The 13,474-nt window shown below is 39.9% G+C and overlaps 1 protein-coding gene across 2 annotated transcripts in view; it reads right to left on the reverse strand.

The window, feature by feature from the left end:
• Nucleotides 1-13,474, reverse strand: part of VAV3 (vav guanine nucleotide exchange factor 3) — a 149,855-nt gene that overhangs the window by 93,688 nt on the left and 42,693 nt on the right. For both annotated transcript variants that reach the window (XM_033067481.1, XM_033067480.1), the window contains exons 3-5: nt 4,591-4,649; nt 3,813-3,878; nt 548-656 (exon numbers count right to left, since the gene is read on the reverse strand). In XM_033067481.1, the coding sequence (XP_032923372.1) occupies nt 548-656; nt 3,813-3,878; nt 4,591-4,649 (234 nt within the window). The remainder of the gene's footprint in view (nt 1-547; nt 657-3,812; nt 3,879-4,590; nt 4,650-13,474) is intronic.

Below are 13,474 nucleotides of genomic sequence, written 5' to 3' on the forward strand. Positions count from 1 at the left end.
ATGTGTGATACCAGTAAAGGTAAGAAAAGATGCCTACTCCTGGAAAAAACTCAAGGGAACAGTTCCCTTTGCAACATAATGACAACCTAATGATCAACAAAACCTACATGGTTGAATAAGCAGGAAATTCATTACTTTGAAACAATTCTTAGCTGCCCGTGTTAGGCTAGTTTTCCAAACTATGGTTAAAATAATATTATACACAATAATTTCACAAAATTATAAGAATTTTGGAGGTAGGACACTTTCAAGTATGCAATTCAATTAACTGCTCTTAAAATAGCTGGTAAATTTTACTATTCAAAATTATCAAAGTAATAACTGTATTTCATTTTAAAATCACTTTTTTTTTTTAAAGCTTACTATAGTTAATGTTTTCCCCTTTACCCAAACAGCCTGCAAAGTCTCACGTAGAAGATTATGGTCTGCACATGACAACTCCAGATGCAGCTGAGCAGGAGTGTCCCTGAATCTATAAAGACATCATTTCAACTTTCAAAAAGTTAGCTGCTATTGTTCCAAAGCAGCTAGGAACTGGAAAACATACAGGTTGCTGTGCTGCTTCATCTTTCATTAGGTCTTCATAAACTTCCCCACCTTCATCTTCTCCATAGACACAATCATACAACTCCTCATCTTCCTCAACACCAGTTTCACTGAAAAGACAAGACAAGAAAAAAGCTGCAGCACAAAGTACCACCAGCTCTGCAAGGGACTAATCATAGGAGAAGCTTCTACAGTAAACAAACAGATTAATTAATAGAATATCTAACGAAAATAACTCATTAAGGGAAATTAAGTCCATTAATTAATTTTCTTTTCTCAATTAATTTTAAATAAATTTTACAGAATCAACACAATACTGAAAACTACATTAATTTAGAACCACATGGGAACTAAACTAGCAGCAAAAGCAACATCTCAGGACAGTTTTGTCACAAGCTACAAGCTACAATCCTCTTCTCCTTCACTCTTTTCCCACCACATCAGCGAAGAGGAGCTGCCTCTCCTTACTGCCTGGCATCCCACTACACAGCGAGACACTGTTACAGGTCTTCTTCCTGCCTGAAGAAAGGACTGCAGAGCCAGCACTGAGGCACTGTACCTCCACATCATAAACCAGAATCTGGATCATCTCCCTGCAACCCTCAGCTACACAAAAATGTAAAAAGGAACAAATTAAACTGATAATCAGACAGTTCAACGAAACCAAGTATGCTCAAGTGGTGCCCTCCAATAACCCAGACTGTAAAACTAAAGAAGAAAGTCAATGCTCAACTCTACCCTCAATTAATTCAGCTTCATTACAGTCAGCCCTGCTAGTGTCCCACCTACTTTGAGCTAGGACTGTATCAAGCCCATATCTTTCACTCCCAATTTCTTAGGCTAAGTTTACAAAAAAACTCTAAAAGATACTGAAAGCAGTCAAGTCACAATAACAATATAGAAACTAGATCAAATATGCTGACAATCTTGAGGTTTGTCCTGTTGGAAGACAACACTGAAATCCTTCAGAATAAAAACCAACAGGTTAGTCCAGCATTTCAGTTCCCACCAGCAGTGATGGTGTGCCGGCACTTCACATAAACACTGGCAGCTGCCACATCTAGCAGACACACTCCATTCTACCACCTCTGCTCCAGGGAACAAAAGCTGGCAAAAAGGCAGAGTAAGGATAGAAACAGATAACTACTACAGCTCTTTCTGACAAATATACAGTAATTCCATGATTATAAGCCGCACTGAGTATAAGCCGCACTTCTGGGTTTCAGCAACTTTTTGGTTTTTTGTCCATACATAAGCCGCACCTGATTATAAGCCGCATGTTACAATACAGAGTGTGATAAAAGGTATCTGTTCTATCACCATCTGTTGAGGGTGGGGACAGTGATCCTTATCTCCACGGCAGATATTCTGCTAATGGGCCATCCATTGAAACCAGGCAGGCCATTGTTCTTTATCTTTTCACAACCCATCCTTCCTCCAGGGAGTCATTTTCTGCTAATGGCCATTGAGTCCCATTGTGGGACTGATAAAATTACTGCATCCCACTGGAAGTTGCTCCAGCCAGGGGGAAGAGCCCAACATTTCTTACCAAGATAAAAACAGAGGCTTTGGGACACTAAGGGAGCCCCTTTCTCCACTGGACTCCAGAGGGAAACTGGATTTCTCCACATCACCACTAGACTTCCAGAGGGAAACTGCACCTTCTGCAGGAGCACTGCTCCAACTGAATCACATCTATCACTGCAGGAGGATGCAGCCACCATTTAATGGGACTGCTACCAACACCCTGCCTGACGGGGTGTCAGGTTGTACTCTGACTTTGTCAGGGTTTGGAGTTTGTTTCTTTGCAGTACTGTATTTCTATTTTGATTTCCCTAGAAAAGAACTGTTATTCCTAATTCCCATATTTTTGCCTGAAAGCCCCTTGATTTCCAAATTCTAATAATTTGGAGAGAGGGGGTTTACATTCTCCATTTCAAAGAGAAGTTCCTGCCTTTCTCAGCAGACACCTGTTCTCCAAACTAAAACAGCAACTTTTCGTTCTTTGTCCATATATAAGCCGCACCTGATTATAAGCCGCACTTCGGGTTCGGACCAAAATTTTAGTCACAATGGTGCGGCTTATAATCGTGAAATTACTGTACTTAAACTGATTTTAAAGTCTTTAGCCACCATTTAAACTCAGGGACAATTAAATCAATTTCAAATAAAACTTCCTAATAATTGAGGGAAACTAAGAAACGTAGGCCATTTGCATCATTCACTGGTATGTTTGTTTCTTACTCTTGAATTGCTTCTTCCACAACTGAGACAGCATGCAGCTATTAAATTTCCATTAATAATATTCATAATTTGTTGCACAAGAAGAGTTACAAATCAGTTTTCTGGTATGATTTGTTTGCTTTTTTTTTAATGAAGGACTGTCTCACAATGCTGAGTTTACATACCCATTTAAGAACTGGTAGAAATATTATTTTCAAACAGTTACAATACCACTACATCTAAGAGATAAGGACATCACCTCTTGTCCACTTGGGTCTCAGAGGAGACTGCAACTCCTCCATTCTGCATGCTCTGCTACACAGAGTGAAAAGCAATTATCTCTGAGACAGTCAGTCAGCTGCAGAGACAAGGACAAGCTTTGCAGGGAAAGTGATAAATTGAGCAATGCCAGTCATGGTGAGGTTTCCCTTCTTTATAGGCACTGAAGTAACAATCCCTGGTGTGAACAGCAGCTTCATTCCCACACTTCAGTAACGACATGCAAGGAGTGCTGGGGAACGGTGAGCCTGGGAGCAGTGAGCTCTGACCTAGCTCTGGTCCAACATGAATCCTCATGGATCCCGAGAGAACCCAACTATAGGATACAAGACTATTCTGACAATCCTGTAAACACGTACCCAGAAGAGGTAAATGCACTCACATTAAGAATTTCACTGACTTTAGGGAAAAGATGTATTTGAATGCATTTTCTTTGCAAATTCAAGACAATTTCCTTGAGTTCCTTGCAAGTGATAATGCAATCTTCTGAAAGCATTCTCATAGTACTGACAGGTAACTTAGAAATGCATTCTTTATTTACTTTGCTACCAGGACCCTCTATGAAATATGTTGTATTATACACACAAATGTATCATTATAATTCAAGTAAGTGTTCATCATTAATTCTTCCTGGTCAGCATAATGACTAACAAAATATTTACCAATTAAATAAATATCCCATTCTCAATTAAAACTATTCTACAACACAATATAAACAAATGCAACTGAAAACAAAATCTGTAATTAATAAATTTACAACGTACTCTATTAAATCAGGAAGACCTTTGTAGATATCTTCATCATCGACACTTTCTTCTGTAGGGAAGGGCCTATAGAAAGAAAAATAGCATTAATTACAGACACCCCTAGCCTAGTCATACAGTGGATTTCTGTTTGGTTTCCAAAATCTTTACACAGATTATTGCATACTAATGTGCTTGTATGCTCCCCTCCTTCTCTGATAAACAGTATATGTGTATTTATACTTTGTTATGTGAATTGACACTTAATATAATAAAAACCCTACTGGAAACAGTTGTTATAAATCACCACTAACACATCATTGACATTTTTCAACTGAAAAAAAAAAAATCTCAACTTTCAAGTTAGGCCTGCTTGGGGGTTTTCTGGTTTCTTTTTGAAAACAACAATCTCAAAAACTTGGCCAATGTTGTTGATTTTTTAGAAGCAATGAAGAAGAGAGACCCCATTTGTCTTTACATAAATCGGCACTGCATCAGCTTGACTTCTGATCCCTGTGTCACGATTACCACACAAGTTCTGCAGTACCAGCCGCTCCTCTGTTCACCTCCCATTTCAGCATGAGCAGGACACAAACTCGGGCCCCTCAGAGAGTGTACCAGAGGTAGCAGATACCTTTTGTAACTCCTCAGAGCCTTGCTTAGCTGCCCAGCTGGCACTCTGGCTTACAGCTAGAGAAATTCTTTTGAGGGACACAGCCTATACTGCCTCTGACAACTTTTCCAAGAAGCATCACACCGAGAGGCATAGCTCCCACCATTCCCTATGGCAATAACATACCTTATTCCTGTGCCTAGTGCAATAGGAGTGCGGGAAAGCTTTGAAAGTGTTTCTATCACCTGCAAAAGAGGGAAACAGAAAGCTTGATTAGTTGGAGAACAGAAGCAATAAAACATTTTGTTCTCTATTGTTTCATTACCAGCAGCGCTATTTCAAATCAAATTATATAAACAGAGACAAAATCCGGCTGTGCCAAACACAATTTGCAGTTGGACCCGGATACTGTTGAGATGGAATTTTGCACTGCAGGCTGCCTGGAACACTCGGAGAGAAGGGTTTGGGCTGTGGCGTCCGGCGGGCAGCAGAGGGAGCCAGAGCCCGGCAGCAGAGCCCGGGGCTGCGGGAGCCGGGGGCCGACCCAGGGACCAAAGCGAGCCCGCTGCCGTCGGCCAAAGCTGCACAGCCGAGCCCTGAACCCTCCTCATTGCTGGAACAGGCAGCGGTCTGGGACACCTCGTCCTAAGAGAGCAGCTCCCGTAAGGCTGCGCTTGCACTCACAGCGAGGGGGAGCTTTAGGAGGGGTGGGATTCACACACACGGCCACGTGCACGGAGCTGTTTTGCTGGCAATTAATTAATACGAGACCGACCGTGACTCTGCCTGGCAAGTCCTCTCCGTCACTATTTACTCATAGTCAGAAATGCAAGAGTCTCCTATTTGCTAGAGAGACGAAATGACCCAAAGTGACACTCCGCCTGAACTTCCATACTTCCAGTGACAAGGTTTCCCCCTGAACTCAGAAGTTTCACCCTGTATCTTTTCAAATCAAAACCCATATTAAGCTGGAATCTCCAGAGAAGGTTTTTATCAGCAGTATTTTTAAAAATCAGTACAGTAGCAGTTCTACATTTCTACATTTCACAGGCATTTGGGAATAATCTCTACAATTTAGTTGTTTATTTTTGAAGTTCTAATTACAAGACTACCATGGCCATAAAAGAGAGCTAAAAGTGCATCTCTCAAAGGAAGGAAAATTGTATGTTTACACAGGAAAATGACAAAGTAAAAACCACAGAGAAATATCACAAACTACAGTTTAAACTGAAGTTACAAAGTCTCCATAGTGAACCATATTTCATAGGCAGATGATCAAAATTAAAAATTAATTTTAGATTAATCCTGTGAAAGCAATATTTGGAGTTCATTTAAGCTGCTGTGAAAATTAATGCCAAAAAAAAAAAATCTCGTTTTGCCTTACAGGCAAAGAATAATACAAACAAATAAAAATGCCATTAACATAATCAAAGATGAGGGCACATATTTCCCCTCTGAACAGAAGAGATGCAATATGTTCTAGAATAAGCTTTAGAAATTGTGAACAAAAGTCGATTGAGTAAATTACAAAATTAATTAAAAACTATTTCACATTAATTATAAGGTCAAAAGAGAAAAAAGACTCCTTTAACAAGTCTTACTGTTGCAGGGGAGTTCTGGTTTCCACAGCAGACCAGAACCTGCCCCTGCACACCTGCAAGAATCCCAGCACAGGAACACTGAGACAAGTTGCTGTAGGATTCAGTGGCAAAATGATCTGTCCTGACACATGGGTGGGCATTGATTGGCAGAATCACAGAGGCTTAATGGTTCTCCAAACAAAGAGGGGCAAGTCTGGTGAACTGAATATCCCTTACCTGTTCCAACATGATATTTCCCAGCATACAAAAAAATCTTTTGCAAATTATTCCACCCACGCAGAGCCTTTTCCTTACAGGGATTCTCACTTATCTAGCACAACCAAACCCAGTAGACATATGCCTTACTCTTTACAGCTAATTACAGTTGCTTCAAAATTTAAAAAAATTAAAAAATAAAAGCCATACAAATAAAATTACTACTTTTAGATACGTAACTAGCAAACATTATTCCCAAAATGTACTGCCGAGTTACATTTTAGAGCCATCAATATAAACGTCAACAAAAGCAAGATTTATAAATAAGAGGAATAGAAAAACTTTTTCAGGAACTGATGTGAAAATTTGGAGGGGGCAGCCACAGAGGCCGATGATGACACCCACTGGGGAAGCCAGAGAAGCATTTACCAGAAAATGCAGAGAGAAGAGGACAGAGAAAGGAACTGTATGACTGGAGACAACAGAAGACTAGAGGAATCTTCCTTGCTTTTAGAACAGAAACCATTAAGCATTCCAGTCTCTTGTAAAGATTAGAACACAGATTCAACTTCCACAGAATAAAAGATAATGCCTACCCATTGAACCACTCCTGTTAAACCACACCTTAAAACAGCACTGTCAAGAAACAGAACCATGTTGACTGAGAGGCATTTTTCTTGTAGTTGTGGTTTCCCTAAAGAATTCTGAGAAAATGGCAAGAACACTTACACCAGTAATCACACTTCTGGTCAACACACTATTGCAGTATCATATATGTGTAAATTTGTATTTGCTCCAACAAAAGGTGGGGCAAAGCAAGATTCTTCTCCTTCCACTTGAAATTTCAGTTCTTTGGTTCTGAGACACTGCAGAAACAACTAAGAGCTCCCAAATTTCAAGGTCCATGGGGATGATTGCAGTTATGTATGGGTTGAGTTGTCTGATAAACAAACAGAATTTCAATAGCCATTCAGAAAAACAAACTTAAATGCAGCACAATGTCTGGTTTGATTTTCAATAACTGACAGAAGAAAAGACTCAGGAATTTTTCAGAACAATGCTAGTTTGAAGCTCCATATAGTTAATATGAAGGAACTTACAATATTGTGCAATTCTGAACTCCAAAATTACAATGTACTATACACATTAAAGTCCTTAACATTCAATTTAGCACTTTGCATGTGCTTTTTTTGCTTTGCTCTCTTCCTTTCAGTAAAGCCTTAATCCCTTTTTGCATTTAACCATAAACGATCACCCAGATGTCTTCCAAAGCAACAACTCTGACAGATGCTCCTGTACTTTGAATGAGGCTCAACTGGATCTTAGTTTAAGTGCAAAAGTAGCACTCCTTGCTTGTACAAAGTCCAGAACAACAAAGATTCCACACCTGGTGCTGCTCTGCAACAAACATTTGTACAAAGGGCTGCAGAGCTTTGCACACACACTACCACTAGGAACAGTCAGCAAAAAAACAGGTACTGAGTAGATTCCTAATTAACATTCTGGTCAGCTACAACACACAAAAATTTATACTCTAAAACAGCCCAGAGTGAATATATTCCATCACACTGAAAAGCTCAGTAACTCTACATTTGCCTGCAAGCAACCCTGACTGGGAGATATGAATTAGCAAGAGGCTTCCAGGAATAAAAGGAAGCCTCCCTGCACCCAGCCCAGTACAGTTCCTTTACTGCCTAACACCATGAGACAGAGGTTAAGCAGGTCTTTAGAAGTCACATCAAAGTCACATTCACTTCAAGAAGATGTGAACATCCAGGTTTGTTTTTCAGTACATCGCCAGTTCATGCAAAATATGACACGAAATTCAAATCTGCAGTGCTGGAAGAGGAAGCACACCTCAGCCCACACCCTGCTGAGTAGCTCGGCTCCTCATTCATGTTTCAGGCACTGCTGGCAAGAGCAATGGTCTCACACTGTATATTAACTCTTTACTTCATTAGGAACTCTAACAGCTTTTTTTTACCCCTGGCTTGGTCTGTATTATGGTTTGACTTGACTCACAGTTGTAGGTCAGACTCTCCAGTCTTGCCAAAACATTATTTTGTAATTTCCTGCAGCCATACTCTTCAGTTTATCACATCAGATATTCCTGTGCCTGCTTACAGCAGCAGTACACTAGAGGGACTATTTTACTACTTCCCATAGCAATAGTGTGTCTGAGCTTAAAATGTCCCTCTCTAAAATATTTTAGTGGTGTCTCCTTTTAGTCTTATTTCTTTAAAAAGATCTTGCAAATCATGCAGTTAAAGAACAGATTAAGTACATTTTAAAAGTACTTTTCCACTTTCAGAAGAAACAGAAGTACCTCATTTTGCAACTCAGTCTCCCCAAACAAGCAATAATTCCATGCTACTGACAGATGCTGAAAGGACTATGATCGTATTTATATTTCTGATACTTACCTAAACTGCAAATGTGAAGTGATCAACATACATTGGTGGGAAGAATTGGCATATGCCAATGAAACCTAGAAAGACTCACTTGTGGTGAGATCATCAAAGCAGTTGCTTCCATGCAGGTACTGAAACCAGGATGTGTTTTCCTAAAATATGGTAAGTCAGAGCTCTGAGCAGATCATGAAAAACAAAAAGCCAATGTATATACAAATACAGTGTGTCTGGAGAATACATCATACATTCTCTGCATCATGGGGTGGGGCTCTTATGAGGCCAATTTTGAGTGCCAGATATCCAGGACACTATAAAGCCAGAACTGCCAGTCATGTTGAGTGAATTCTCATGAAGCTGTTTTCACTCATTCACCGTACTGGTGAGGAGAAGGAGAAAGAGAAACATCATGTTGTGTTTCTGTCACTCAGAGATAAACTGAAAATGCTCTACAAATGACTTATATTAAGAAAGGTTTATATTTTGCTGCTGTAGAGTTTAGTAGGCTGTGGATAAACCTAGATCAATGCTTCATTTGGCACAGAGTGGGGTGGGTGGCAGTTGAAATATATATTGATTAATATGTATTAATGTTGTACACTAATCCATTGCTAACTTTTGAACAAAAAGACCTCTAGAAACTTCTACATTTCCATTTTCCTTGGTTAACAATTAAAAAAAAAAAGTGGGGGGGTGGAAGAAGAAAAAAAGAAAATACATGAAGCCAGACAACTCCAGGGTGATTACACACCTGCTGATCTAATGAGCATATTGTTCCAAGTAAAGTATGTTCATAAGTTAAATTGAATATTTTCTCTCCATATGCCTTGTTTGGGTACTGTGTTAGCAGTCTGTGTTGGTTCAGGTTAGTTTTAATCAAACCACAAACCTCTAGGGAAGGAGAAAGGATGAGGATTTTTCAAGAAGGCAAAATGAATGAAAACTCCTTAAATTGAAAGGAAATAAAAGGAGGAAAAAAACAAAACAGAGAGAGAGAAGACCAAACCTGACCTAAAATCAAACCTTTGTTTCACACACCGGCACCTCCGACAGGCTCTTAAAAAACAAAATCCAAATTTCAAATGCCAGCTATGCAAATATGCCTCTACTAAATACTGTTGTGGCATGCACTAAAGTGTCAAAACCATACAGAGAGAAGACAATTTATACCCTTGGCACCTGTACCAGCACCTCCATAGGAAAAGGACAGACTGCACACCTCCAGCAGGTAGAAATATCATCATCTGTTTCATTACACACAGCTTCACATATAGCTATATCCTGATTTTCACCTCATTCAAGTAATGAAATCCAGGCTTTAGGTGTAGAGCACTAATAGGTGCAATCCAAAGGAAAGGCACAAATTTACTTTTCACTGGGGTAATCACTAGCTGTGGGATGCTGCTCTGTCTTCCCACTGACATCACCTTCAGCCATCCTGATTCTGCCTCTCTGATTCTCTGTGTCCATTCTTTCCTTTCCACTGAACTACACCCTAAGGAAATACCTGAGGACTACTTCACCCCTCTTTCCCATCAAGGCTTAGCACTGGCACAGGAGCAGTAAGGAAAACAGACCGACTGTCCCAGGAAACGACGGCAGAGGAATTCACAACCCCGAGCCAAGTCTTTGTGACTGACAGGAGCCTGCCAGCAAATGTGAAAAAAAGGTTTGAAACCAGGTGCCAAATACTTTCATGCAGAGGCAGCAAGGGTATGACTGCTGTACAAGCTGGTTTTGGCAGTCATGCACATTTCCTCTGAGCACTGAGCCCCAGCTGCGAGAGGAGAGCTCAGAGATGGTGCTGTGCTGCCTGGCTGGCTCTGGCCATGCAGACCTTCACACCCTGCACACATTGCCCTAGGGAAGCTCATCGCAGATGCGTTCTCCCTAGTGTTAGCATCTCCACAATGAAGTGGCAGGAAAGTTTCTCCAGAGTTTAAAAAAAAACAAAATATAGCAAAGACAAAAAACCTCCTGGGTGTTGCCGATCTGTTCGTAGATAAGCTAAATACAGATATGCAAACCGCTGGGACTTCAAAAGCCCTGGGGAATCAACAGCTACAGAGGACGCAACTTTTTCTCCTGTCTTCTAAGAAGGAGAAGTGAGACAGGCAGTTTGGAACCAGGAAGGCAGGCACAGCTTGTAGAAAGTAATTTTTACAAACCACTCAAAGATATGAGGACAGGTGACCTGATGTCCAAAAGGACAGGTTGATGCCAACAAGATTTACCCCTTCTGCACACTGAACATTTTACTCCTTTTACCAGGATTGATAATTCTGATCATGTAAACTCTGGAGCTAGAACAGTGGGAGCAGCTGACAGAACTGCACGCATGAATACTAAACTTAAAAGGAGGAAAACCAAAACCAAATGCACTTTGGGACTCTGTAAAACTCAATACCACGTATTGAGAACTACAATGAGCAAGTCTTCGCTATTCGATATCCAGCAATGGACACAAATGTATGTACATTTTTTTTATGGTGCTTAAATCCCCGTTTTTCAAATTTTAGGTCTCTGACAAGGCAACAGTCGCTAGCCCAAAAGCAAGAAAGGTTCCCTTGATGGCTCTGTTCCTACAGGGAAATGAAAAAGCTTAAACTGCACCAGCAGCACAGTCCTGCTCATCCCATTTCGTCTGCAAGGCTGAGACTCCCTAACACAAGCATGGAGGGAAGGAGTTGGAGCAGCTGCTTCCTGCCTGCATCTCGTGGTTTTGATTCTTTGGATACCTTACACCCCAGAAGGCATGGTGAGGGCTGGAAGTTTGGGGCTGGCTTTTTGGTTGGGTTTGTTTGGTTTGTTTTTTCTTTCTAAGATCTGCTTTAAGAATGAGAACCCTACTTTAAGCATTGCTGTGTTATAACACTGCAACTAATAGCCTAAGTGCAGACTGCCTCAGAGCATGCTGTTCTAAACGTGGAATTGGAGTTTGTCCTTTCTGGTGCATTTACTACATTTCAGGTTTTGCATGGAGGGCAAAAGAATACAAAAGGATATTCCTAGTACAGTACTGCAAAACCTATCTGCTATTAAGCCATACCAGCTCCCTTCAGAATAAACACTGCAAGGATAACCTATACTTAGAAACAGCATCTTCGAGCTGTATTCTGCTTTGATCAACTGCTTGTTTTCAATGCTTTTTGAACGCTCTTACTGATGATACCATTTTTTTGCCATAATTTATATGGGTCATAACAGTAATCAATCCTGAAAGAAACTACTTTTTCCTGCATTTTAAACTGGATATTTTAAAACAAGTTGGGGATTTTTTTTTTACCTAAATGTAAGCATTCCTTTTAAAACCCCTAAGGACTGAACAGGATGATTATCAAAGGTATTCAGACTTTGGACATGTGGGTTTTTTTAAATAGGAAAGGACATAAATCAGTGCTGTGTGTTTTCCAGAGTTACATTTCTTTTGCCCCTACCCTATAACAGACTTCAGAACACTATTTTTACATGTTTTGAAAAAAACAAGCAAATTCTCTAAACTGCAACCATCAGTTTGTACACTTTGTATATACGTTTTGGGTGTTCATGACCTTGGATGTTTAAAATTGGCATACAGATATTTTAGAAGGAAATTAGTGCTTACATATTCATTATTGATTGCACCTCCAATACTGTTTTAGGTATGCATCCTGCAGTGCAAGTGACATTTGGTTTGCTCACTCCCACTGTGTTATTTCACTTTAATATTTAAACAGATTACTTGTCAGTTTTGATCCTTGCAAGAGCAATATTCAGAGGAGGCTGTGCAATGGAGTTTTTCTTCCTCTCTTCTGCTAAAAACAGAGGAAGAGTTTTTCTTCCTGTCTTGGGTGAACCAGTCACTGCCACACTTCTCCCTTTTCTGAGTTTACTTTAACCATTAACTACACAAATTTAACTAGTGTGTGGCTTTGCTTAGTGGTACCAAGTCACACCCGAGCCACAAACTGAATTTACTCCAGTTCACAAACAATGAAGATAGGAATATTAGACATAAATAGACACTGTATATCTCCTCATTCACTGCAAGAAAAAAAAAGAAATTCCCTGCTACAGTGCAAAGGGAAGTGAGCTGTTCTCTTTGCTGCAGCTACCCATGCTCACAGTGGTTCACAAAAGCCCCTGAAAAGTCTATCTCTCTACCAGGAGACACAAAGGACTAGACTGGTCCAATAGAAAAGCACTTGCCTCCAACACTACAGTAAACAGGATGGTATAACTTGGACATTTCACCGTCTTCCACTCATTTTAAAAATCATCAGCTTTGTTACGGGATTTTAAAAAAATTAAACTTGAGAAGACATTCTGCAACGGAAGTGGCATTGTCAGCTTCTATTATTGAAACTTGGTAACAGCAGTAGTTTGGTTTTCTCCCCAGTCATCTGTTCACTTAGATTTTAAAAAAAAGTACAGTTGCAGTAGTGGAAGAAAATATGCAGAAAAATACATTCCCATCATATTTGTAATCCAATTCTCCCTGAGCTGAATCCTTATACTGCAGATTACAAAATGAATGAGAAACTTGGTGTTTTTATTTTTTTTTCCTACTTAATTGTCTTATTGCTTTGAACATGCAGCAGCTTGTAGGTTGTATTATCTATGTGCTACATTTCCAGAATACTGCTGCAGAACTAAAGAGAAAGTGGGATTGATTCCTCTCTTTTTTAATATGTTTTTTTAAAAATGTTGTTCTTTAGCTTTCACTTGTCTAGAGGTTGAAAAGAACATTGAGTTCCGAAAAGTCTGTGATGGGGATCACAGTATGTATTTTAGATGGAGATACCATGATAAGTAAGAGCAAACACGAGATACCTATCATTAACCAAGAGATACCTACCATTACCATATCATTAACCATTAACCAAG

Source organism: Catharus ustulatus, chromosome 9 (assembly GCF_009819885.2).
Source record: "Catharus ustulatus isolate bCatUst1 chromosome 9, bCatUst1.pri.v2, whole genome shotgun sequence".
NCBI classification, from domain to species: Eukaryota; Metazoa; Chordata; class Aves; order Passeriformes; family Turdidae; genus Catharus; species Catharus ustulatus.